We start from the raw sequence: 27,755 nt of genomic DNA, 5'->3' as shown, positions 1-27,755 counted from the left end.
GATGTAGTATACAGCACAGAGCCACGTAGTATATTGCCCAGTTACGTAGTATATTGGCCAGCCACATAGTATATTGCTCAGTGACGTAGTATAATGCCCAGTAATGTAGTATACAGCACAGAGCCACGTAGTATATTGCACAGCCCATGTAGTATATTGCACAGCTATGTAGTATATTGCCCAGCCACGTATGACACAGGTTAAAAAAATAAAAAATAAACATACTCACCTTCCGCTGTCGCGTTGTAGCTGTGTTGCCTGTGTCGGGTGCAGCCGGCAACTTCCGGTCCCAGGCTGTGATGACGTCGCGGTCACGTGATGGTGTCGCGCTCACATGACCATGACGTCACGGCAGGTCCTTTCAGCGCAGGCGTGCAGGACTTGTGATGACGTCGCGGTCACATGACCGTGACGTCATGGCAGGTCCTTCTGCCAGACTATCCGTGCAGCGGAACGTGCCGGTTGCATCGCGAGGAGCGGGAAAGGCGGCGTAGGTGAGTATATAATCATTTTTTATTTTTTTATTATTTTTAACTATTGGCGCTGCATAGGCTGCGTCAATAGTAAAAAAGTTGGTCACACAGGGTTAATAGCGGCGGTAATGGAGTGCGTTACCCGCGGAATAACGCGGACCGTTACCGCCGGCATTAACCCTGTGTGAGCGGTGAGCGGAGGGGTGTATGCGGGCGCCGGGCAGTGAGTGCGGGGAGTAAGGAGCGGCCATTTTCTTCTAGACTGTGCGCGTCACTGATTGGTCGCGGCAGCCATGACAGGCATCTGCTGAGACCAATCAGCGAACAAATAAACGTTACAGACAGACAGAAGGACAGACGGAAGTGACCCTTAGACAATTATATAGTAGATATGCTTCCTGATTTTGGCTATTTGCTGTCCTCTTCCTCCTTCTCCTCATCCTCATCCTTCACATCATATCACCAGGGTGACCGTGGTCCGTGATGCAACACTCACAAAAGTTTTTTAAAGGGTGCTTATGATACCCATAAAAAAAATTGGTATACAGTATGTTCATGTATACCCCCCAGGGGTAAATGTTTGTCAGCCCATATACTTTGTGCATGGGCATTACAAGTCTAGGAGACTCACTCCTTTCTATTAGGAACTTTTTTTTATGAGGCCCTCCTCTACGTCTCTTCCAAGGGGCATTGTAGTAGGTCCAAATTTTTGGCAGCCCTTGCATTCACTGCATAGGAAAACACTATGGGAGACCCACTTCCTAATAATGAGAACATTGTTTTCGGAAGGCCCTCTGACCTCTACGTCTCTTCCAAGGGGCATTGGAGTTTCTCCAAATTTTTGGCAACTATTGTTTCACTGCATAGGCAAACATTATGAGAGACCCACTTCCTAATAATGGGAACATTTTTTTCATGAGGCCCTCCTCTACATCTCTTCAAAGAAGCATTTTAGTCCCTCCAAATTTTTGGCAGCCTTTGCATTCACTGCATAGGAAAACACTATGAGAGACCCACTTCGTAATAATGGGAACATTGTTTTCAGGAGGCACTCTGACATCTACATCTCTTCCATGGGGCATTGGAGTTTCACCAAATATTTGGCAGCCGTTGCTTCAATGCATAGGCAAACACAATGGGAGACCCACTTCCTAATAATGGGAACACTGTTTTCATGAGGCCCTGCTGTATGTCTCTTCAAAGAGGTATTGGGGTGTGTCCAAATTTTGGGCAGCCCTGCCACTCAATGCATATGCAATAACAGTATAGGAGACCCACTGTTTAATAATGGGAACAACAAAGCATAGCCATCTGATGGCTCTCTAAGAATAGTGAGGGCCGACTGCTTGCCCTTTAACGATAGTAAAGGCTGCCTGATGGCCCTATAAAAATAGGCCTTGTGACTTTCAGAGTCCCTCCCTCATAAATGAAATAGGATGTGTCTGATGATGTGTCACACATCACATGGCCAGATAAGGTTGTAAAATGTTAAAATGAAATTTCCTAGTAAATTCATTTGTCTTGGTTGAAAGCAATGCTAAAGTTGAAAAACGCATACAAAATGCTATGTGTGGACATAGCCCAAGGGGTGGAGGAGCATTTTTGTTTTTGGTTATTTATTTTGCCTTACATACAAATCATTACCCTGGAAAGGATGTTCCTTATCATATTTCCCAGGAAAATCCATTTTGGTTTTGTTTTTGTATGTTTTATTGTGAGTCTGTGAAAGTGGAGTAAGACTCTGACAACATTGTTCACAGCAGTGACCTTGGAGTCAGAAAAGCTTCCAGAGGTCTTCCCCATGATTTTTCCATGTCATGTGAGCACAGTTCTCATCGATTTCCACAATTTCTAGTCTTTCTGCAGACTGCCGGGGGTGCCTTTGCAAAAATTCTCAAATTTCCCATAGACTTACATTGGGCTCATTGCTCGGTTCGAGCACCCAAGCATTCCAATTTGCTCATCACGAGCAACAAGCACCCAAGCTTTTTGATTCTCTCTGTTGTGAATTCCGCTCTTGGGCTCCCTCCGGTGGTTGTAAGTAGCACTTTTGTGAATTCTGCTCTTGGGCTCCCTCCTGTGGTTTTAAGTGGTATAGCTGCTTCTTGGATTTAGCATCAGCAGCTGCTTCCACTGATCGTCTTTATGCTCGGCTATTTTAGTCTGGCTTTATTCCTCAATCAATGCCAGTTGTCAATTATTCCTGCTTGGAGTCACGGCTCTTTTGGATTTCCCTGACACTCTGACCCTTTCAGCAAAGATAAGTCCTTGCTTGTCCTTTTGCAGTCCACTTGTTGTGGTCTTATTGTTCAGCACATTCTATGTTTTGTTCATTTGTCCAGCTTATCAGTATGGATCTATTCAGCTAAGCTGGAAGCTCTGGGCTGCAGATTTTGCCCTCCACACCTTTAGTCAGGTGTGGAGATTTTTGCATATCTCTGCGGTGGACTTTTTCTAGTTTTTATTACTGACCGCACAGTGTTCTTTCCTGTACTATCTATCTAGCTAGAAGTGGTCTCCTTTGCTAAATCTTGTTTCATACTATGTATGTAATTTCCTTCTCCTCTCACAGTCATTATTTGTGGGGGGCTGTCCTATCCTTTGGGGATTTTCTCTGAGGCAAGACAGCTTTCCTATTTCTACCTTTAGGGGTAGCTAGTTCTCCGGCTGTGACGAGGTGTCCATGGAGTGACAGGAACATCCCACGGCTACTTCTAGTGTTGTGTTAAGATCAGGAACTGCGGTCTGTATAGTTACCACCTGCTCAGAGCTAGTCGCATGTCGCTCCTAAATCACCAGTCCATAACAGCTCTCCCATCACTACTGGTCAACTATTAACCCTTCTACCTTCCTAACAAAAAAAAGTTATCATATGTTTCAAAAATGGTGCTGATGTAATGTAGACATGTGGAAAATGTTATTTATTAGCTATTTTGCATTACATAACTCTCTGATTTAAAAGCATAAAAATTAAAATTTTAAAATTGCTAAATTTTCAAATTTTTCGCCAAATTTCTGAGTAAACACAAGTCATATCTAAGAAATTACAATCAGAAATCATTCCAAAGTTATTAACTCATAAAGTTACACAGGCCAGAATTGTAAAATATGGCCTGGTCATCAAGTTGCAAACAGTCTTGGGAGGGTAAAGGGGTTAATGATGTAAACTCAGTTCCCAACAGCCGGCAGGAGGAGCCAAGGCTAAACACCAGCATTGGTGCATCTAATGGATGTGCCATTTCTGGGGCAGCTGCAGTCTGGTCATCATAGGCTGGGAAGGGGCCAATTTCCATTGCCAGTTCCAGCATAATAAGACCAGCTGCCAACTATCTGTTTTCATTTGGCTGGTTATTAAAAAACAGGGGGGGGACATCACATCATGTTTTCATTTATGTATTTATTAATCTTTTGTATTTATTTATTTATTTGTAATATATATATATATAAAAGAAAAAAAAACGATGTGAGGTTAACCCTATTTTTGATAACCAGCCAAGGAAGATTCATGAATATTTAGCCCTACCCAGCCTAAAAATAGCAGCCCCCATTGGCCCTAGAAAAGGAACATCCATTATATGGGCCCACTCTGACACTTTGCCTGGCTCTTTTTCACTTGCCGTGGTGCGTTGGCAAGCAGAGTAATTTTGGGGGGTTGCTGTCAGCTTTCTAATGACAGCTGACATCAAGCCTACAGGTTAGTAATGAAAAGGTATCTATAAGAAACCACCATTACTAACCTCACATGTTTAAAGCAAAGAACACACACAGAAAAAAATCTTTTATTTGCACAAAGCACTCCTCAACCCTCTTTTACCCATTTATTAACTTTAAAAAATGAAATAATCCAAAGTGGTCCACCATCAATGCATCCCAAAACGATCCCAAAATCTGCTACATCCAGATGCAGTGTTAAGAGGTGACACCAGTACTATGACCACTCAGCAAGACAGCCTGCAGACACTGATAATAGTGTGCGAAATCAGCTGCTGTGACAAGCGCTGATATCAGCAAGGTTATCGCAGTTCATAGCCAATGAACTGCAGTAACCTTACCGACATCAGCGCTTGCAGAGTGAAAAATTTCTAATGCTGCAAGAACTGACGTCAGTAACGTTATCACAGTTCAAAGCCGATGAACTGCATTAATCTTACCTACGTTACCTCTCACAGCAGGATGAATTTCTCACTCTGCAAGCGGTGATGTCAGTAAGATTATCACAGTTCATTGGCTATGAACTGCTATAATATTGCTGATGTCATCACTATTTGCAGTAGCCGGATTGCTTGGCTACTCTCAGTGTGTTCCGGCTGGCGTGTTGAGTGGTTTCATTACTCATCTCACCGCTCAGCACACTGTCTTGATATAGCAAAATTGTGTATCTTCGTGAGACAAGGAATGGATTCACTGTGGATTATTTGATTTTTTAAAAGGTAAGAAATGGGTAACAGAGGATCGGGGAGTGCTTTGTACAAATAAAGAACTTTTCATTGTGTGTTTGTTACTTTTCAGTAAGGGGTTAGTAATGCCTGATAGACACCTCTCCATTATTAACCCCTGGGCTCAATGTCAGTAGACATTACACCGCTGACATCAACCACAAATCCATTATCCCACTTGCCAGCACACCAAGCAAGTGGGAAGAGCCGAGGCTAAGTGCTAAATACTGGCTCACATGTTGTCCTCTGTGACAGCGTTTGAATCGCAATACCCAGCAGCTGATACCGGCAGTAAGGTTTCCTGTTGGTCAGAGTCAGTGTTTCCCATGCTGTCACACAGATGACAGCATGAGAACTATCGCATGGTCGGACCCCCATCTATTTGAATGGGGTCCGGGATCAAATTTGGGTACAATTTTGGTACCCAAACCAAACTTTTTTATAATGTTATGCCAAATCCACCAAACCCTAACATCCACGGGTCCACTCTTCTCTATTATCCTATCTAAATAAAATTATGTGGGGACTGGAGAGTCCTCGGATTGTAATATTAGGATCTTACCAGCTATTAAATTCTTGCTAAATTAATTCAGTAGAAATTGAATTTTCTGGAAAAATTTGAATGAATCTGTGTAATCGAATTTCATCAGATTTGCTTATTTCTAATGCTGAAACATTCCTGAATACCCTAAGGTGATTGATTCTGTTCTATTTGGATCTGGTACCAACCATAGCTACAGTACAGACCAAAAGTTTGGACACACCTTCTCATTTAAAGATTTTCCTGTATTTGCATGACTATGAAAATTGTAAATTCACACTGAAGGCATCAAAAATATGAATTAACACATGTGGAATTATATACTTAACAAAAAAAAGTGTGAAACAACTGAAAATATGTCTTATATTCTAGGTTCTTCAAAGTAGCCACCATTTGCTTTGATGACTGCTTTGCACACTCTTGGAATTCTCTTGATGAGCTTCAAGAGGTAGTCACCAGGAATGGTTCTCACTTCACAGGTGTGCCCTGTCAGGTTTAATAAGTGGGATTTCTTGCCTTATAAATGGGGTTGGAACCATCAGTTGTATTGAGCAGACATCTGGTGGATATACAGCTGATAGTCCTACTGGATAGACTGTTAGAATTTGTATTATGGCAAGAAAAAACGACTGGCTATCATTACTTTTAGAAATGAAGGTCAGTCAGTTGGAAAAATTGGGAAAACTTTGAAAGTGTCCAAAAGTGCAGTTGCAAAAACCATCAAGCTCTACAAAGAAACTGGCTCACATGAGGACCGCCCCAGGAAAGGAAGACCAAGAGTCACCTCTGCTTCTGAGGATAAGTTTATCTGAGTCACCAGCCTCAGAAATCGCAGGTTAACAGCAGCTCAGATTAGAGACCAGGTCAATGCCACACAGAGTTCTAGCAGCAGACACATCTCTACAACAACTGTTAAGAGGAGACTTTGTGCAGCAGGCCTTCATGGTAAAATAGCTGCTATGAAACCACTTCTAAGGACAGGCAACAAGCAGAAGAGACTTGTTTGGGCTAAAGAACACAAGGAATGGACATTAGAGCAGTGGAAATCTATGCTTTGGTCTGATGAGTCCAAATTTGAGATCTTTGGATCCAACCTCCGTGTCTTTGTGCGACGCAGAAAAGGTCAATGGATGGACTCTACATGCCTGGTTCCCACCGTGAACATGGAGGAGAAGGTGTGATGGCGTGGGGGTGCTTTGCTGGTGACACTGTTGGGGATTTATTCAAAATTGAAGGCATACTGAACCAGCATGGCTACCACAGCATCTTACAGCAGCATGCTATTCCATCTGGTTTGCGTTTAGTTGGACCATCATTTATTTTTCAAAAGGACAATGACCCCAAACACACCTCCAGGCTGTGTAAGGGCTATTTGACCAAGAAGGAGAGTGATGGGTATGCCAGATGACCTGGCCTCTACATTCACCAGACCTGAACCCAATCGGGATGGTTTGGGGTGAGCTGGACCGCAGAGTGAAGGAAAAAGGGACAACAAGTGCTAAGAATCTCTGAGATCTCCTTCTAAATTGTTGGATGACCATTTCCGGTGACTACCTCTTTAATCTCATCAAGAGAATGCTAAGAGTGTGCAAAGTAGTCATCCTCAAGCAAAAGGTGGCTACTTTGAAGAACCTAGAATATAAGACATATTTTCAGTTGTTTCACACTTTTTTGTTAAGTATATAATTCCACATGTGTTAATTCATAGTTTTGATGCCTTCAGTGTGAATGTACAATTTTCATAGTCATGAAAATACAGAAAAATCTTTAAATGAGAAGGTGTGTCCAAACTTTTGGTCTGTACTGTATATATATATTTATAATCAACATGTGCACTGGATAGAAGTAGTTTTATCAATATTAGTCATTCTGATGAATAATTACTTTAATATTGATATCAAAATTCAATTTACATCTTAACTGTGAAGATATTTGATTTACCTGAAATTAAAAAGTAAAGGGACTGAACCATCAGAAAACAGAATATGGAACGTTTATTATATTTTATATGCTTCTGAAACAATGATTATAGCAAAATATTGTAGCTTAGTATAACAGATTGTAATAAGAAATCATTTGTAAGTCTTTAGTACAATTCTGCTTTTTGCTTGATTCCCATGTGACTGTATAGAGCAGATGATTTTATATTAATATTGTACTAATAATATTCCCTCCCCATCTCTCACAAGCACCATCCACACTATATAAGACGGCTCGTTCAGGAACCTACTGCTGTACACGACATTCAGAAAGCTGCAGCACAGATGTATCTGTTATGATTAGATTATATTCCAGGGAATATTCCATGGATGAGCCTCCTACCTGCAGAGATGTCGGGGAAGTCGCTATTAGTAATAGTTATTATTTTCATCATCTTTATTGTAACACAGAGCCAAATGCTAAGCTCAGGACCAAACTGTTTTATTAGAAAAGACTATCCTCTGTTAAATACAAATTATTTCCAGGACGGAGATATGATCATTGGAGGAATATTCACTGTGCATTATTATTATGACTGTCGCCATAAAAAGCCAATTGAGCAAGTCTGTAAACTGTAAGTATATTGGAATATACCGTATATACTCGTGTATAAGCCGAGATCTTCAGCCCATTTTTTAGGCTGAAATTGCCCTTCTCGGCTCATACTGGAGTCATCCTCATAGGAATGGAGCGCATATTCATTACTTTAATGAGCGGTACCAGTGACCGCTGAACATAGGAACAAGCTGCCGGTGCCGAAGAGACCATCGCATCGGAGAAGCTGCCAGGGACTGCGTTGGGAGGGTGAGTATGATGGGGAGGATGAGCATTGCAATATTCACCTGTCCCGGTTCCACCGCTGCGTGCCGCTCTGTCTTCCACATCCTCTTGCTGTGACATTCAGGTCAGAGGGTGCGATGACGTGTTTAGTGCGCACCGCCCTCTGCCTGAACAGTCACTGCAGAAAGCCGGAAGATGGAGTGGGACATGGCGATGGAACGGGGACAGGTGAATATTGCATGTGCCGGTGTCCCCGCCTGCTCAGGACAAAAGGTGAGTATGTAATTTTTTTTTTAAATCGCAGCAGAAGCATATGGGGCATAATATTCTATGTAGCATCCTATGGGGCCATAATCAACCTTTACCGAGCATTGCATGGGGCAAATGTTTCTATAGAGCATCTTATGGGGCCATAATCAACCTTTGTGCAGCATTGTATGGGGAAAATATTTCTATAGAGCATCTTATGGGGCCATAACCAGCCTTTGTGCAGCATTGTATGGGGCAAATGTTTCTATGGAGCATCTTATGGGCCCATAATCAACCTTTATGCAGCATTATATGGGGTAAATGTTTCTATGGAGCATCTTATGGGGCCATAATCAACCTTTATGCAGCATTATATGGGGTAAATGTTTCTATGGAGCATTTTATGGGGCTAATACGCTATGGGGCTAATACGCTAATTTTGACCAAAAACAGTATTACTAAGAGCCCTGAGTTATTTAAATGCACTTTTTCTTTTTACTTATTTAGTTGCAGCAGGGTTTTTGCTCATTTTGTTTCTTGTAGGTTTTGTGCAATAGACTGCAATATGTCTACATTAAGCCCATCAGTGAGATACTGACAGGCAGCCTAGTGAGCTCAAATGTAGGGTCTGAAGAGTTCCCATCCATAGCAGACCTGGAATGTTTGTTAAGCCTCCAGCTGCCCAAGCAGCCCATTAGCACCAGATGACCACATTGCAGGGCTCCGGTGGGAGACAGTAGAAGCCCCTACCCAACAATTAACCATATAGACTCTGCACCTAACATTGACTACAGCATCTAAATTGTCAGGATCAAACATATCTCTGATCCTATGTGTTAGAAAGGATGTTTACGAGCATTACCTTGTATTTTGGAGCTTGTCTTATGTCTTATAGAGGAGACTGGCATGAACCAACAAGTGATGATGAGTACACGTGATTTGTCATGACTTTCTATAGGGAACCTGCACTCCCTATATCCAGAGTGAACAGCTGCTTAAATTAGCACAAGAAAACATTGCTTACACTGGTGTTTAGGTTTAAGGGTGTTTTTTGAGAGACAGAAGAAAAAAAAAAGTAAAAATCCTGAAAATAACACATATGTAAAGTCCCAAATGTTCCAAATTCAACACGGTGCTGTGTGGCTGCCATTTTTGTTGTGTTATGCCAGTGGAACGGTGTAGTCTGGCATCAGGGGTGATCTTGCAGCAATGGTATTGCGAGGTACTAGGTCATCAACCCTGCTGGTGCTCTATTGCTGCAGTGGTGGTTGGCACATGGAACCTCATCTTTAAGACTATGAAATGTCAGGTGAGAGGTTCACCATGATGTGGCAGGGGGCATCATACAGTCTGACCAGAATGTTAAACTAAGAACTTTATATTCAGTTTTGTAAAATTTTGTCTAGCGGCATTAGATCAGTGTGTGATCTTTGTGTGCGGTCTATGTCTTTCTCTACAGCTATGAAATGTTTCACTTTCAGCGGAACACATGGGTTCATTTCCTGTTGTTCCAATCTTAGCTGAGGGACAGATGGGAATAGACAAAGAGTGGTGTCTGAAAGATTTGTCCATGCCTAGGTATTAATGACCTATTCACAGGATGTCATCAATAGCAGATCATTAAGAGTACGATGCCGGGAACTTATATTTCAGCAGTCGGACGTAAACCCTTTGAATGGAGTTGCGAAACGTTGGTATTATTGGCTGCTGCATGGTACACGTGAAAAATCACTCTTTTATTTTTCCAAGATAAAAATCATCCAAACAAGTAAGACTGAGAGCTTGGAAGATTGGCCATGAGTTAGAATTGGAGTGTTTGATATGCATTGGCTGTCCTGTATGTTCCTCTTCATAATTTTTTAACATCAAGAGAGAAGGAACATGCATTTATAACTTAACAGAAGTTTATGTTTCATGTCCTAACTGCCACTATTGACATCACGACACACACACACACACACGCACACACACACACACACACACACACACACACATATATACAGTATACATGTATAATATATATATATATATATATATATATATATATATATATATATATATATATACAGTACAGACCAAAAGTTTGGACACACCATCTCATTTAAAGATTTTTCTGTATTTTCATGACTATGAAAATTGTACATTCACACTGAAGGCATCAAAACTATGAATTAACACATGTGGAATTATATACTTAACAAAAAAGTGAGAAAAAACTGAAAGTATGTCTTATATTCTAGGTTCTTCAAAGTAGCCACCTTTTGCTTTGAAGACTGCTTTGCACACTCTTAGCATTCTCTTGATGAGCTTCAAGAGGTAGTCACCGGAAATGGTCTTCCAACAATCTTGAAGGAGTTCCCAGAGATGCTTAGCACTTGTTGGCCTTTTTGTATTCACTCTGCGGTCCAGCTCACCCCAAACCATCCCGATTGGGTTCAGGTCTGGTGACTGTGGAGGCCAGGTCATCTTGCGTAGCACCCCATCACTCTCCTTCTTGGTCAAATAGCCCTTACACAGCCTGGAGGTGTGTTTGGGTCATTGTCCTTTTGAAAAATAAATGATGGTCCAACTAAACGCAAACCGAATGGAATAGTATGCTGCTGCAATATGCTGTGGTAGCCATGCCGCTCCAGTATGCAATTTTTTAATAAATCCCCAACAGTGTCACCAGCAAAGCACCCCCACACCATCACACCTCCTCCTCCATGCTTCACGGTGGGAACCAGGCATGTAGAGTCCATCCGTTCACCTTTTCTGCATCGCACAAAGACACGGTGGTTGGAATCAAAGATCTCAAATTTGGACTCATCAGACCAAAGCACAGATTTCCACTGATCTAATGTCCATTCCTTGTGTTTTTTAGCCCAAACAAGTCTCTTCTGCTTGTTGCCTGTCCTAAGCAGTGGTTTCCTAGTGCTATTTTACCATGAAGGCCTGCTGCACAAAGACTCCTCTTAACAGATGTTGTAGAGATGTGTCTGCTGCTAGAACTCTGTGTGGTATTGACCTGGTCTCTAATCTGAGCTGCTGTTAACCTGAGATTTCTGAGGTTTGTGACTCGGATAAACTTATCCTCAGAAGCAGAAGTGACTCTTGGTCTTCCTTTCCTGGGGCGGTCCTCATGTGAGGCAGTTTCTTTGTAGCGCTTGATGGTTTACTAAGCATCTCTGGGAACTCCTTTAAGATTGTTGGAAGACCATTCCCGGTGACTACCTCTTGAAACTCATCAAGAGAATGCCAAGAGTGTGCAAAGCAGTCATCAAAGCACAAGATGGCTACTTTGAGGAACCTAGAATATAAGACATAATTTCATTTGTTTCACACTTTTTTGTTAAGTATATAATTCCACATGTGTTAATTCATAGTTTTGTTGCCTTGAGTGTGAATGTACAATATTCAAATACAGAAAAATCTTTAAATGAGAAGGTGTGTCCAAACTTTTGGTTTGTACTGTATATATATATATATAATTGTCTAAGGGTTTTTCTGTCTGTCTGTCTGTCATGGAAATCCTGCGAGTCTGATTGGTCGAGGCCGCCAGGCTTCGACCAATCAGCGACGGGCACAGCATGGTGATGATGATGTCATAAAGGTTGCCTTGACCAATCAGCGACGGGCACAGTCTGCCACAAATTCTGGAATCATCATTGTCCATATACTACGGGGACATGCATATTCTAGAATACCCGATGCATTAGAATCGGGCCACAATCTAGTTTACTATATAATTGTCTAAGGGGTACTTCTGTCTTTCTGTCTGTGTGTCTGTCTGTCATGGATATTCATTGGTCGCAGCCTCTCTCTGTCATGGAATCCAAGTCGCTGATTGGTCTTGCCAGCTGCCTGTCATGGCTGCCGCGACCAATCAGCGACAGCCACAGTCCGATTAGTCCCTCCCTACTCCCCTGCAGTCAGTCCCCGGCGCCTGCTCCATACTCCCCGCAGTCACCGCTCACAAAGGGTTAATGCCAGCGGTAACGGACCGCGTTATGCCGCGGGTAATTCACTCCGTTACCGCTGCTATTAACCCTGTGTGACCAAATTTTTACTATTGATGCTGCCTACGCAGCGTCAATAGTAAAAACATCTAATGTTAAAGATAATTTAAAAAAATAAAAAATCATTACAAACTCACCTTCCGCCGCCTTTCCCGCTCCTCGTGACGCTCCGGTGACTGCTCCATGCAAGCGGCAGGTTCCGGTGGCAAGTATGGTATGCGAGAAGGACCTGCCATGATGTCATGGTCATGTGACCGAAACGTCATCACACCCTGGGACCGGAAGCTGCCGCCTGCACCGCACACATGCGACAGAACAACAAGGGGCCCTCGGAAGGTGAGTATATGTTTATTTTTTATTTTTTAACCTGTGACATACATGGCTGGGCAATATACTACGTGACTGGGCAATATACTACGTGGCTGGGCAATATACTATGTGGCTGGGCAATATACTACGTGACTGGGCAATATACTACGTGGCTGGGCAATATACTATGTGGCTGGGCAATATACTACGTAGCTGGGCAATATGCTACGTGGCTGGGCAATATACTACGTAGCTGGGCAATATGCTACGTGGCTGGGCAATATACTACGTGGCTGGGCAATATACTACATCACTGGGCAATATACCACGTGACTGGGCAATATACTACGTGACTGGGCAATATACTACGTGGCTGGGCAATATACTATGTGGCTGGGCAATATACTACGTAGCTGGGCAATATGCTACGTGACTGGGCAATATACTACGTGACTGGGCAATATATTACGTGGCTGGGCAATATACTACGTGGCTGGGCAATATACTACATCACTGGGCAATATACCACGTGACTGGGCAATATACTACGTGACTGGGCAATATACTACGTGGCTGGGCAATATACTATGTGGCTGGGCAATATACTACGTAGCTGGGCAATATGCTACGTGACTGGGCAATATACTACGTGACTGGGCAATATATTACGTGGCTGGGCAATATACTACGTGGCTGGGCAATATACTACATCACTGGGCAATATACCACGTGACTGGGCAATATACTACGTGACTGGGCAATATACTACGTGGCTGGGCAATATACTATGTGGCTGGGCAATATACTACGTAGCTGGGCAATATGCTACGTGACTGGGCAATATACTACGTGACTGGGCAATATATTACGTGGCTGGGCAATATACTACGTGGCTGGGCAATATACTACATCACTGGGCAATATACCACGTGACTGGGCAATATACTACGTGACTGGGCAATATACTATGTGGCTGGGCAATATTCTACGTGGCTGGGCAATATACTACGTGACTGGGCAATATACTACGTGGCTGGGCAATATACTACGTGGGCTGTGCAATATACTACGTGGACATGCATATTCTAGAATACCCGATGCGTTAGAATCGGGCCACCATCTAGTATATATATATATATATATTTATATTTATTATATATATATATATATATATATATATATATATATATATATATATATATATATATATATATATACATATAAAGTACAAACTTGTAAAATATGGATTTTCTCAAAGGTAAAAATAGGAATATGCATACAGAGAATCAAGGAAAGTAAGTGCTATCATGTATTTTAAAGAATGCTTTATTTTTTATTTATTATTCTATCTCAATCTAGTCTTAAGTAATGTTTGCATTCTCTTTGTTATCCAATTGCAGTCCTGTACCGTCCTTCTATAAGTATGTTCTGGCCTTTATGTTTGCCATAGATGAAATTAACAAGAATCCATATATTTTACCCAATGTGACTCTTGGATACCATGTGACTGATTCCTGCAACAATAAAAATAAAGCCATAGAGAACGTACTACAGATCTTATCTGGTCCAGGAGACATAGTCCCCAACTATTCTTGTCTCAGTAATGGCAAACTGGTGGGTGTAGTTGGCGATCAGTCATCGAAGACGTCATTACAGATTATAGAACATTTAAATATTTATGGTTTCACCCAGGTAAATATATTTTATTCATAGGAATCATAACAAAATCAGAAACAAAATATTGGTCATCAATAGTGATTAGTGATGAGCAAATATACTCGTTACTCGAGATTTCTCGAGCACGCTCGGGTGTCCTCTGAGTATTTTTTAGTGCTCGGAGATTTAGTTTTCATCGCCGCAGCTGAATGATTTACATCTGTTAGCCAGCATAAGTACATGTGGGGGTTGTCTGGTTGCTAGGGAATCCCCACATGTAATCAAGCAGTTTAGTAGCTGTAAATCATTCAGCTGAGGTGAGGAAAACTAAATCTCAGAGTACTTTCAAATACTCGGAGGACACACGAGCGTGCTAGGGAAATCTCGAGTCACGAGTATATTCGCTCATCACTAATATTGATGATTAAGCACTAAAATGCTCCAGTGCTCGTTACTCGAATCAAGCAGGTCGGATGCTTGGATGGCCACGACATGAGCAACAACAATTATGGATGTCACTGAGAAACTCAAGCATTTTTTCAGAAGTTCCAAAGGACAGGCCTGGGGGGCAGGGAAAACTCTGGAATGGGTGGTAACTAGTGATGGGCAAATATACTCGTTACTCAAGATTTCCCGAGCATGCTCAGGGGTCCTCCGAGTATTTTTTAGTGCTCAGAGATTTAGTTTTTTTCTCTGCAGCTGGATGATTTACAGCTACTAGCCAGTTTGATTTCATGTGGGGATTCCCTAGCAACCAGGCAACCCCCACATTTACTTATGCTGGCTAACAGATGTAAATCATTCAGGTAAGGCAATGAAAACTAAATCTCCGAGCACTAAAAAATACTCGCAGGACACCCGAGCATGCTGGAAAGATCTCGAGTAACGAATATATTTGCTCATCACTAGTGATAACTGCTCAAATGGAATGGAAGCAGCACGGAGAAGACACCTGGACGCATCCCTGACTTACAGGTCGCTGCTAGGAACAATGTTGTTACTCCACTATAAAGGCCTAACAATAACACATACAAAACCAAAGATAAAATGAATTTTACAGGAAAAATTTTAGGACAATTTTTTTCTGTACAATGTCTTGCATATAAGTCAAACTTAAAAAGAAAAAAAAAATGCCTCCTCCACACCACCTTGCATTAGATGCAGTTAATCCACAGTAAAAAAAAAAAAAAGCACATACTTTGTAAATGCGTTTACTCAGCAGCTTTTGGTCTGGTTCTAATAAATAAATGATTTTTAAAAATCATGTGGGGTTATGGCCAGCAAAGGTAAAACACACAACTGTGAGCTGATATTATCAGGCTGGGAAGCTCTCTGGTTATTTGGCTTATTCTAACAATTAGAGATGAGTGAATATTTCAATATTCGATTCGGATTATGTTCGCCGAATTTGCAATACTCGACGATTAATTTGTTGAATATTCGCCAAACATAACCGAACACCATTATAGTCAATGGGAAGCAAAAACAAGCGCATGCACAACACCTTAGAACGGCCCCAAATGCTGCCAAAACATATCACATGAGGGACAGACACTAGAAAAGTGGCCTCAATTCATCCACAGTACAAATTGTAGCATGGAACTGCAGCCATCAGCCAGGCATGAGGTATCGGGGTCTGGGGCAGCATTTACAGCTTTCCAGTTAATGTCACAGTCAGACGAGGTGGGTGAGGGATCAGTGTAGGGCCACTTTGCTGGGAGCCCTGATAACACATGCAACACCTCTACCTGCTTTCATGCTGAGCCACACTCAGGTGACACAAATATCAATTTTCTAGACTACTATTGTCAGAAAAATTTAAGGATAGTAACACAGGTAGTTAAGTGCAAGGAAGTGGAGTCCTGATGTTCTCAGAGGCCTACTGCTACAGGAGGCAACACACATGGAAGAGACCTAACCAGGAGTGTTCACATTTCCAAAAATTATTGTCAGCACCACCAAAGTGGCATCAATTTCACCACAGTAGAAATTGTAGAATAGGGACCGACAGGTCTTTCACTACACCAAAATCAGCAGATGGACATTCAACAAGGAGTAGTCACAGTTTCAAAACTATTGGCATACACCACCAAAGTGGCATCAATTTCACCACTGTAGAAATAGTCTACTAGGGACCAACAGGTCTTTCACTACACCCAATCCAACAGGTGAACACCTTACAAGGTATGTGCACATTTAACCCCTTTACCCCCAAGGGTGGTTTGCATGTTAATGACCAGGCCAATTTTTACAATACTGACTACTGTCCCTTTATGAGGATATAACTCTGGAACGCTTCAACGGATCCTGGTGATTCTGACTTTTTTTTTCTCAAGACATATTTTACTTCATGATAAAAGAAAAATAGTGAAAAACCAGCTCACCCATTAGGCATTTGTTGTGGGGAAGCCCAGATATCGTGCAGTCATCACGTAAAACAATGGGGCAAACAGGAAAAGAAATCCAGCTTCCAAAAATATCAAAATTTATTGAGGATAAAATCCAAAGTCCAAAGACATGGTTCACAGGAGAATGTGTAGCAGCAAGCTACGCGTTTCGAACAACAAGTTCTTTTTCAAAGCTTTGAAAAAGAACTTGTTGTTCGAAACGCGTAGCCTGCTGCTACACATTCTCCTGTGAACCATGTCATTGGACTTTGGATTTTATCCTCAATAAATTTTGATATTTTTGGAAGCTGGATTTCTTTTCCTGTTTGCCCCATGTACTTCATGATAGTGGTAACATTATTATTATTATTATTTATTTATATAGCACCATTAATTCCATGGTGCTGTACATGAGAAAGGGGTTACATACAGAGTTATAGATATCATTTATAGTAAACAGGTTTACAGTGACACACTGGTACAAAGGGGAAGGACCCTGTCCTTGCGGACTTACATTCTATGGGATAGTGTGGAAGAGACAGAAGGTAGTGGTGAGGCGGCGGCGGCGGCTCTGGCGGTGGTGAGGCGGCGGCTCGGTTATTGTAGGCTGTAGGCTTTCCTGAAGAGATGGGTTTTCAGGTTCCATCTGAAGGATCCGAGGGTGGTGGTTAATCGGACGTGTTGAGGCATGGAATTCCAGAGGATGGGGGATATTCGGGAGAAATCTTGGAGGCGATTGTGTGAGGAACGAATAAGTGTGGAGGAGAGTAGGAGGTCTTGGGATGAACGAAGATTACGTGAGGGAAGATAGTGGGAGATTAGTTCAGAGATATAGGGAGGGGACAGGTTGTGGATGGCTTTGTAGATCAGTGTTAGTAGTTTGAACTGGATTCGTTGGGGGATTGGGAGCCAGTGGAGGGATTTGCAGAGGGGAGAAGCAGGGGAGTAGCGAGGAGAGAGGTGGATTAGGCGGGCAGCAGAGTTGAGGACAGACTGGAGTGGTGCAAGAGAGTTAGTGGGGAGGCCACAGAGGAGGGTGTTGCAGTAATCGAGGTGGGAGATGATGAGAGCATGCACAAGAGTTTTGGTAGATTGTGGACTGAGGAAGGAATGGATTCTGGCAATATTTTTGAGTTGGAGGCGACAGGAGGTGGCAAGAGCTTGGACGTGAGGTTTGAAGGATGGGGCAGAGTCAAGAGTTACTCCAAGGCAGCGGATTTCAGGAGCGGAAGAGAGCGTGATGCCGTTCACCATAATAGATAGATTGGGTAGGGGGGATACGTGAAGTGGGGGAAAAATGATGAATTCGGCTTTGTCTACATTGAGTTTTAGGAAGCGAGAGGTGAAGAAGGAGGATATGGCTGACAGACACTTCGGGATTCTTTGAGTATTTCACATTTATTTGAGTATGATGATGCCCCATGTGTGGGGGGAACCACTGTTTGGGCGCCTGGCAGAGCTCTGAAAGGAAGGAGCACCGTTTGACTTTTTCAACGCATAATTGGCTAGAATTGAGTTCAGACACCATGTCGCGTTTGGAGAGCCCCTCATGTGCCTAAACAGTGGAAACCCCAACAAATGACCCCATTTTGGAAATTAGACCACCAAAGGAATGTATCTAGATGTGTGGTGAGCACTTTGAGCCTCCAATTGTTTCACAGAAGTATATAATGTAGAGCCATGAAAATAAAAAAAATATTTTTTTTTTACACAAAAATGATCTTTAGCTCGCAATTGTTTATTTTCCCAAGGGTATCCAGGGAAATTGGATCCCAAAAGTTGTTGAGCAATTTGTCCTGAGTATGCTGATCCCCCATATGTGGGGGGAACCATTGTTTGGGCACATGGAAGAGCTCGGAAGGGAAGGAGCGCTGTTTTGGAAAGCAGCCTGTGATGGAATTGTCTGCGGGCATCAAGTTGCGTTTGCCGAGCCCCTGATGTACCTAAACAGTTGAAACCCCCCACAGGTGACCCCATATTGGAAACTAGACCCCCCAAGGAACTTATCTAGATGTGTTATGAGAAATTTGAACCCCAAAGTGTTTCACTAAAGTTTATAGCAATGCCGTGAGAATAAAAAGATCATTTTTTTTCTGCAAAAATGATTTTATAGCCCCAGTTTTGTATTTTCACAAGGTTAACAGGGAAATTGGATTCCAAAAGTTGTGCAATTTGTCCTGAGTACGGTGATACTCCATATGTGGGAGAAAACTACTGTTTGGGCGCACGGCAGAGCTTGGAAGGGAAGTAGTGACATTTTGGAATGCAGACTTTGATGGAAAGGTCTGCGGGTGTCATGTTGCGTTTGCAGAGCCACTGATGTGCCTAAACAGTAGAAACGCCCCACAAGTGATATCATTTTGGAAACTAGACCCGCCATTGAACTTATCTAGATGTGTTGTGAGAACTTTAAGCCCCCAAGTGTTTCACTTAAGTTTATAAGGCAGAGCCGTGAAAATAAAAAATTATTTTTTCCCCACAAAATGATTTTTTAGCCCCCAAATTTTTACTTTCACAAGGGTAACAGGAGACATTGGACCACAAAAGTTGTTGTCCAATTTATCCTGAGTACGTTGATACCCCATATGTGGGGGAAAACCACTTTTTGGGTGCATGGCAGAGCTTGGAAGGGAAGGAGCACTGTTTGACTTTTTCAACACAGAATTGGCTGGAATTGAGATCGGATGCCATGTCACGTTTGGAGAGCCCCTGATGTGCCTAAAGAGTGGAAACTTCCCAATTCTAACTCCAACCCTAACCCCACCACACCCCTAACCCTAATCCCAAACCTAACCATAACCCTAACCACACCTTTAACCCAAACACACCCCTAACCCTAATCACACCCCTAGCCACAACTCTAAGCCCAGCACATGCCTAACCCCACAACACACACCAAACCATAATCCCAACCCTAACCATAACCCTATCCACATCTTTAACCCTGACACACCACTAACCCTAATCCCAACCCTTACCTTAATCCGAACCGTAAACGTTATCCCAACCCTAACTCTAATCTAAACCCTAACCCTAAATTTAGCCCCAACCCTAACCCTAACTTCAGCCCCTACCCTAAACCTAACTTTAGTCCCAACCCTGTTAGGGCTAGCAGAATGCACCGAGTAAATAGAGATGTTTTTATTGACATTTGTGTGTTCGCAGCCCGGGGTCCACCGTGCAGGAGTACCTGCTGCTAGCAAACAGCGGCACTATATGGCGGTATGGACTAACTTAGTTAATTCACCGAGTAGCCGTGAAAGCAAAGCACTGTGCCCTGTTAGACTTCACAGAGGCACAGGCTAACTGCCCAAACAGAGAGCCGTCAGTGGTCACGTATGCACACAAAACTCCTCACCGGAGGTGCCAGCATTCTAGGGCCTTATTTCAGCCAGGTCCCTGAATACATACAAACACAAACTCCTCGCCGGAGGTGCCAGCATTCTAGGGGCTTTTTTCACATTTCTGAACACACTCTGACGTGACCACACTGGCGCTAAGCACATAACAAAGAACAATACTAGCGCATGGCCGTGCGGCCAAGCGAGCCTTAAATAGTTGCAGCACGTACAGGACCTTCCTAGAAGGACCAATGAAAGGCTGCCACAGAGCGTGAGCACCTACAGGACCTTCCTGAAGGACCAATGGCCTTAGCTGCAGTATCTGATCATGTGACCCTCGATCTCCACTGAGAGATCTTACTCTGGGCATGCTCAGAACGAGAAAAGCAGGACTTAGTCCCAGAAGTGTCTGCTCGCCACTGCCCAGCACTGACTTCAGTGGCAGAAGCATGAAAGGCAGCAGTAACTATTTGTACAGAGTCAGACTGAGCGAGACGCTGGGACCGATGTCTCCGCTGAGCAGGCTCCACTGCGGCAGGAGAAGCATGGGAGACCGCAGCGGAGATGGCCTGAGATTCCCCCTGTGCAGAGGCGGGAACTCGACCCCTAACTTTAGCCCTAACCCTAATGGGAAAATGGAGATAAACACATTTTTGGGGGTGATAAAGGGTGGTTTAATTTACCATTTATAGCGGTTTTTATATTGGAATTTTATGTTTGGCAGATGTCACACGCTAAAAGACGCTTTTTCTTGCAAAAAATAGTTTTTGCATCACCACATTTTGAGACCTATTTTGGCCCACAGAGTCATATGAGGTCTTGTTTTTTGCGGGACGAGCTGTCGTTTTAATTGGTACCATTTTCAGGCTCATGAGGTTTTTATCGCTTTTTATTCCGATTTTTGTGAGGCAGAATGAACAAAAATTCATGAATTTCTTTTAGGTGGGGTATTTATACCAATCCACGTGTCGTAAAATTGATAAGGCAGTTTTATTCTTTGGGGCAGTACGATGACAGCGATTCCTCATTTATATCATTTTTTATGCTTGGTGCTTTTATACAATAAGAACTATTTTATATAAAAAATAATTGTTTTTGCATCGCTTTATTCTGAGAGCTATAACTTTTAATTTTTTTTGCTGATGATGCTGTATGGCTGCTCATTTTTTGCGACATGACATTTTCAGGGGTACCATGTTTATTTATATCCATCTTTTTGATCGCGTGTTATTCCACTTTTTGTTCGGCGGTATGATGATAAAGCATTGTTTTTTGCCTTGTTTTTTATTTATTTTTTATGGTGTTCACTGAAGGGGTTAACTAGTGGGTCAGTTTTTTAGGTTGAGTCGTTGAGTGGCAATACTAAATATTTGTACTTTTATTGTTTTCTTTATTTGCATAAATAAATGTATTTATTGCAACAATATTTATTTATTTTTTTCTTTATTTGGGAATTTAAAAAAATATATTTTTACACAGTATAATTTTTTTTTTACTTTTTTACATTGTCCCAGGGTGGGACATCACTGTATAAAGTCAGATCACTGATCTGACAGTTTGCACAGCATTTTGTCAGATCAGCGATCTGACAGGCATTGAAGGAAGCTTTTCAGGTCCCTGCTCTCAGCAGGCACTGAGAAGCCAGCTCCCTGCAGGACCCAAAAGGACCCTGTGGCCATCTTGGATCCGGGGGCCTTGAGGGAGGAGACCCTTGGAACAATGTGATCACGTCGCGTTGTTCTAAGGGTTTCAGGGAAGCACGCAGGGAGCCCCCTCCCTGTGCGATGCTTCTCTATGCCATGGAATGCTGTGATCCTGTTTGATGTCAGTGTCCCGGGGGTTAACATGCCAGGAGCGGTGCATGACTGCTCCCGGCAATTAGTGCCGGGTGTCAGCTGTGAGAATCAGCTGACACCCGGCCCCGATCGGCCGCACACCATCCGTGTGCGCGGCCGATCCGCTTCAACGTACTATCCCTTCCATGGTCATACGGGCCCAGCCCACATGGACGGGATGGTACTTTGGATATCAATGAGGGCCTTACACCACAGAAGTGGCTTCAATTTTACCACAGTAGAAATAGTCTAATAGGAATCAACAGGTCTTTCTCTACACCCAATCCAGCAGATGAACACTCAACCAGGAGTGTTCACATGTCCAAAAAGTATTGGCATACAGCACAAAAGTGGCATCAATTTCACCACAGCAGAAATAGTAGAATAGGGGCCGATAGATGCCTAACTTGGGCCTGACACCATTAAAGTGGAATAACTTTCACGAGAATAGAAATAGTATAATTGGGACAGACATGTCTTCCACTACAGCTAACACAGCAGATGTAGACCAACCGTGACTGTTTACATTTTCACAAATTTGAGTTAACATCAGCAGCTGCAGCAGCCAGAGAAGCAACACTAAAGATATCACAGAGTGCAGTTACGTGACATTAATGTATCATACTGAAAAATACAATATCACCTAGTCTGTACAGTCTGCAATTGTGCTGCAAAAGTCCTTAGAGATCCATTACTTGTTCCTCTTAATGAAAGTTAGACGGTAAACACTTCAGGGGACAAATGCATGCACTTATCCTGCAGGACACCACCAGCAACGCTGAAGACACATTCTGAGAGAACACTGGCTGTCGGGCAGGATAAAACCTCCAAGGCATGTGAGGTGAGCTCATGCCACTCCTCCATTTTGTAAGATCAAAATGTGAAAGGGTCCAAACCCTCCCTGATGGTATTGATATTTAGTTCTGGATACTCCTGCACCATCCTGTCCATTTGTTTACCACTTGTAAGACTTGGACTCTGTTGTGCTTGTGCACGAGTTGGTCTAAAAAAGTGTCAAAGAACTCACAGAAATTGCTTCTTCCACTTCCTTCACTGCTGCTGCTAATGTTTTGGCATTGACGAATTGACGGGCCAGAGCTGGAAGTCTACAGCTACGATGCGAACTGTGTGCTTCACTGCTCTTTGGGGAAAAGCTCTCTTAAGGTTGTATAAAAGCATGTTTCAATATTCCAGCATTCTCAAGTCCTATTCTAGGACGGGAATCGTCGGGTAAAATTTGGTTTTATAACATGAGTCTAATAAAGTGGAAACCCAGTAGTCAGAATTATTCCTAATCATTACTATATGGGGATCATGTTGCAGATAATGCAGCAAGAAGCACTCATATGTCGGGCTCTACCATGAGGTCCGAGCCCATACTATTTTGGTGGCTGGGTAACAATGAAATTTGATTCCTCTGTTCCCTCCCACCAACCCCAACAACAGAGAGGGATGGATTATCCTCTTCATCCAACAGTTGCTCGCCCATCACCTCTTCCTCTTCCATTTGTTCCTCGGATCCTGCACCTTCGATAACAGTTTGCCTCTTATCTTCACCAGACCCCCTCGATCGAGTACTCCACCCTCCCTTGGCACCTGCCTGTGTGATGACAGTCTTGAACTTCGAGACAATGTTATCCCTTCCGCAGCCTCCTCTGTTTCCTACTTTTCTACTGGGACCACCATCTCCTTCCACAGCCTATTCAAAGTCTGCTCAAGGATATGAATGACCGGAATAGTGATGCTTATGACGACATCGTCAGCGCTAACCATCTTAGTAGCCATCTCAAAACTGTGCAGAAGGGTGCAGAGGTCGTTAATCTGTGCCCACTCTGTAACGTGATATGTGCCACCTCCGTACTGCATTGGCACAGGCTATGCGACATAACTTACTGCATCAGAGCTCGTTGCTGCAACACGTAAAGAGTGGAATTCCACTGTGTCACTGAGAAAAAGAGGTAGGCCATACAGGAAGAATCACTACACAAAATAACAAAAATACAAAAATTATTAGTTACAAATCCACACAAAAAACTCTTTAAAAACTTTAAAAAGTCACACATGTGACATTACTACAGTACACATTAGCTTATAATAAAGCTACAGCCCATACCCTGTCCCGTGTGTTAGCCAGAGACCCATGTTCCAGCATATATGTAAACAGCATACCATCAAATACTATTCCAAGAGTATAATGGAGAAGGGGAAAAGGGTAAATGCATCAATTTAAATGTACCAGTTAAATGCAAATAGCAACCTTCCAAGATATTACTCTGCCAAAAGATGTCAAGAAATGGAATAAACAGCCTTCCCAGAATAAACGTCATCTGCTGGGTGGTGGAAGCTGTAGCTGACTTTCTAAAATGGACACACAGGCGGTGTACTTTGACAAGCAGATCTGGCAGCTCTGGGTAGGTTTAGAGAAACCGCTGAACCATGAGGTTAAGCACATTGGCCTGGCATGGTACATGTGTGAGCTCGCCTCAACTCAGCGCTGCCACCAGGTTCCGGACATTGTCACATACAACCATGCCTGGCTGTAGGTTCAGCGGTGTCAGCCACAGATCTGCCTGCTCTTTCAGACCTGTCCACAACTCTTCAGCATTGTGCGGTTTGTCACCTAAGCATATTAGCTTCAGCACAGCCTGTTGCTGCTTGGCTGAGGCAGTGCTGCAGTTCTTCCAGCTTGTGACTGATATGGTCATTTCAGAGATGGAGGGTGAAGAGGAGGAGGTGGAGGTTCAGGAGCTGTACACTGTAGGGGCAACCCATATTGATGTAGGGCAAGGATGTGTACCATCCCAAGGTCCAACTGGGTCCTGGCTTCCTCTAGGTTAACCCAGTGTGCCATCATTGAGATGTATCATCATTGCCCACAAGCACTTGTCCATATGTCCATGGTTAGGTGGACTTTCCCAGTAACTGCATTGTTGAGGGCACGGCTAATTTTGTGGGACACGTGTTTGTGTAATGCGAGGATGGCACACCGGGAGATTAAGTGGTGGCTGGGGACATAGCACTGAGGGACTGCCACTGCCATCAGGTAGCAGAAAGCTTCCATCTCCAGAAGCATAAAAGGCAACATTTTGAGCACAAGCAGTTATGAAATGTAGGAATTTAGTACTATGGCCTGTGATGTGTTGGCTGCGTATTTGCACTTCCCTTCCAAGGACTGGGGTATGGACAACTAAAAGCTGCACTGGGACAAGGATTTGAACGTGCTTGCTGATGGTGCTAGCTGAGTGTGTGAAATAACAGGTGCAGGGCAGGAGGCATCTTTGCATGCAGAATAAAAAGGGGATTGGCTAGCACGCACAAACAGCGGAAGAAGCAGTAGTGTCACCCGCACACACTGTTCCTGGAGCCTGGGGTTCGGACCACAAAGTTGGGTGCTTTGCTGACTTGTGCCTGATCATGCTGGTGGTGGTCAGGCTGGTAGTTTTGCTACCCCTGCTGATGCTGGCCTGGCAGGTGGTGCAAATGGCCTTTTTGGGGTTATTAGCAGACTCTTTAAAAAGCAACCAGACTCGGGAAGAGCTAACAGTTGAACTGGCAATGTCCGTTGTGTTTTTGTTACTGGGAATGGTTGCCCGCCTTCTGTCTGCGGCCACCACACTGCTTGTTCCTGCCTGTTTGGGTGGTTTGGCACCCCCCTCTGTGTGCTGCTGTCCTGGCTCTGCATGTCCTCCTGCCAGATTGGGTCAGTTACTATATTATTCACCACCTTGTCTTCCATTTCTGCACCCTGGTCCTCCTCCTGACTTTCTGGCAATTGTGTCTCACCATCATGCACATCTTGTGACACTTTCCCACATTGCCTTCGTGTGACCGTGGCTGCTCAAATATTTGGGCATCGCTACATGCAATCTTCTCTTGCCCTGCTTCAAGTGGACCTGTGGAGAGGTGTTGTGAATTCTGTTTGTGGGCTCCCTCTGGTGGCTACTGGTGGTACTGGCTGACTTCTGTCCCTTATTTCCAGTTCACCTGTTCCCATCAGGAAATGGGAGTTTCCTATATAGTCTGGCTTCTCAGTCATTCTAGTGCCGGCTATCAATGTTACCAGAGCTCCTCTGTTGCTTGCTACCTGCTCCTAAATCTGCTGATTCAGCTAAGTTGGATCTTTTGTATTTTTTGTATGTTTTGTCCAGCGTGCATTTATCTGAATCTTGCTGCTGGAAGCTCTAGAGAACTGAAATGACCACTCCGGTGTCATGAGTTGATATCGGAGTTAAGGTAATTTCAGGATGGTATTTTGTAGGGTTTTGAGTTGACCGCGAAGTCCTCTTTTGTATTTTCTGCTATCTAGTTAGTGGGCCTCTCTTTGCTAAACCTGTATTCATACTGCGTACGTGTTTTCCTCTCAACTAACCGTCATTATATGTTGGGGGCTGCTATCACTTTTGGGGTTTCCCTGGAGGCAAGCCAGGTCTGTGTTTTCCTCTATTAGGGGTAGCTAGATCTTCGGCTGGTGCGCGACATCTAGGGATAAAACGCAGGTATGTTCCCCGGCTATTGTTAGTTGAGCGTTAGGTTCAGCATTGCGGTCAGCTTAGATTCCATCATCCTAGAGCTAGTCCTGTTATTTATTACTTCCCTGCCATTGGGAATCATGACAGAGAGGCCCGAATCAATAAATGGAAAAATGAACAGCTCTTCGGAGTGTCCAAGCGTGGGATCCGTTGTCTCCGGGCACTCGGCATGGTGGTAGGAAGGAGGATCTGGGTGAGGAATATGCAGTCCAGACTCACAGCTACTCAGACTTGCCCATGTGGAAGACAGGGTAGTAGTGGTGGTTGCAGCAAAGTTACTAGAATCATCTGCTATCCAACCAACAACCTTTTGACACTGCTCTGGGTTCAATAGTGTTGTGCTGCGGTCCCCTAGTATTTGGGGCAGGAAGGTCAAGTGAGAAGATGTGGGAGCTTGCTGTGGCACAATTTCAGCTTGCCCATGGCCTCGGCCTCTGCATGCACCATCACCATCATGTCCAGTTCCCCGCCCCTTGCCATGCGCTTTGCCCATTTTAAATTGAAGACAAAATTTTCCATGTTCATTACAAATGGCTGAATTTGGAGCACACTTATATGTGATCCGTGTGACGGACAAACCACAGTTTTAAATAGCTGGCCTGTAGGTCACTATTTTTAACAGCAAACTGGTGTCAATAATCTCACTAACACCCTGCCGCAAAATTTAAATGGAGGCCAGAAATGGCAGAATTTTGAGCGCACTATGTGATCTGTGTGACGGACAAACCAGTTTTAAATAGATGAATTTTTAGCACTATAATACGGAGAGGATCTGGCTTTATTCTGCAGGGCCAACAAGCAAATGGAGCTAAAAAATGGTGTTCTCTGGATTGCTTTTTAAGCAAATAATCAGGTTTAAGATCCAAAGAAAAATTATTTCTGGCCCCTGATACCTAGGGCTATGTCTAGAAATATTTGTAAAAGCAGCAGCAGCAGACAGAACTGGAATGGACTCTGTTGATATACTGTATGTTCTGCAGTCTGCCACATACACTGCCTAGCACTGATATCTATGCAACTGGATTAGTCCTCAGAAGGACTGTTAGTTGATATGGCTGTGGCATTACTCGGGAAGCTCCAAGCATCTCGAGCAGTGAGATGCTTGGGTGAGTACCGAGTATTGGTGAGCATGCACGCACATCACTAGTAAGGATCATTGCTGAGCTAGCCATCATACTTATGGCCTCTTAAAGGAGGCATATTAGCTTATCTTTAATTTGGGTCTATTTCTCTGGAACATG

The 27,755-nt window shown here is 43.3% G+C and overlaps 1 protein-coding gene across 1 annotated transcript in view; it reads left to right on the top strand.

Annotated features, from left to right (window-relative positions):
- The first annotated feature begins 14,038 nt into the window (after positions 1 to 14,038).
- Positions 14,039 to 27,755, top strand: part of LOC143800632 (vomeronasal type-2 receptor 26-like) — a 78,738-nt gene continuing 65,021 nt past the window's right edge. Inside the window, exons 1-2 of the mRNA XM_077281200.1 lie at positions 14,039 to 14,061; positions 14,167 to 14,458. Of these exons, the coding sequence (XP_077137315.1) occupies positions 14,039 to 14,061; positions 14,167 to 14,458 (315 nt within the window). The remainder of the gene's footprint in view (positions 14,062 to 14,166; positions 14,459 to 27,755) is intronic.

Source organism: Ranitomeya variabilis, chromosome 1, assembly GCF_051348905.1.
Source record: "Ranitomeya variabilis isolate aRanVar5 chromosome 1, aRanVar5.hap1, whole genome shotgun sequence".
In the NCBI taxonomy this organism is placed as follows: Eukaryota; Metazoa; Chordata; class Amphibia; order Anura; family Dendrobatidae; genus Ranitomeya; species Ranitomeya variabilis.
The sequence above is the reverse complement of the archived record's forward strand: the minus strand, read 5'-3'. Positions and strand labels throughout refer to the sequence as shown.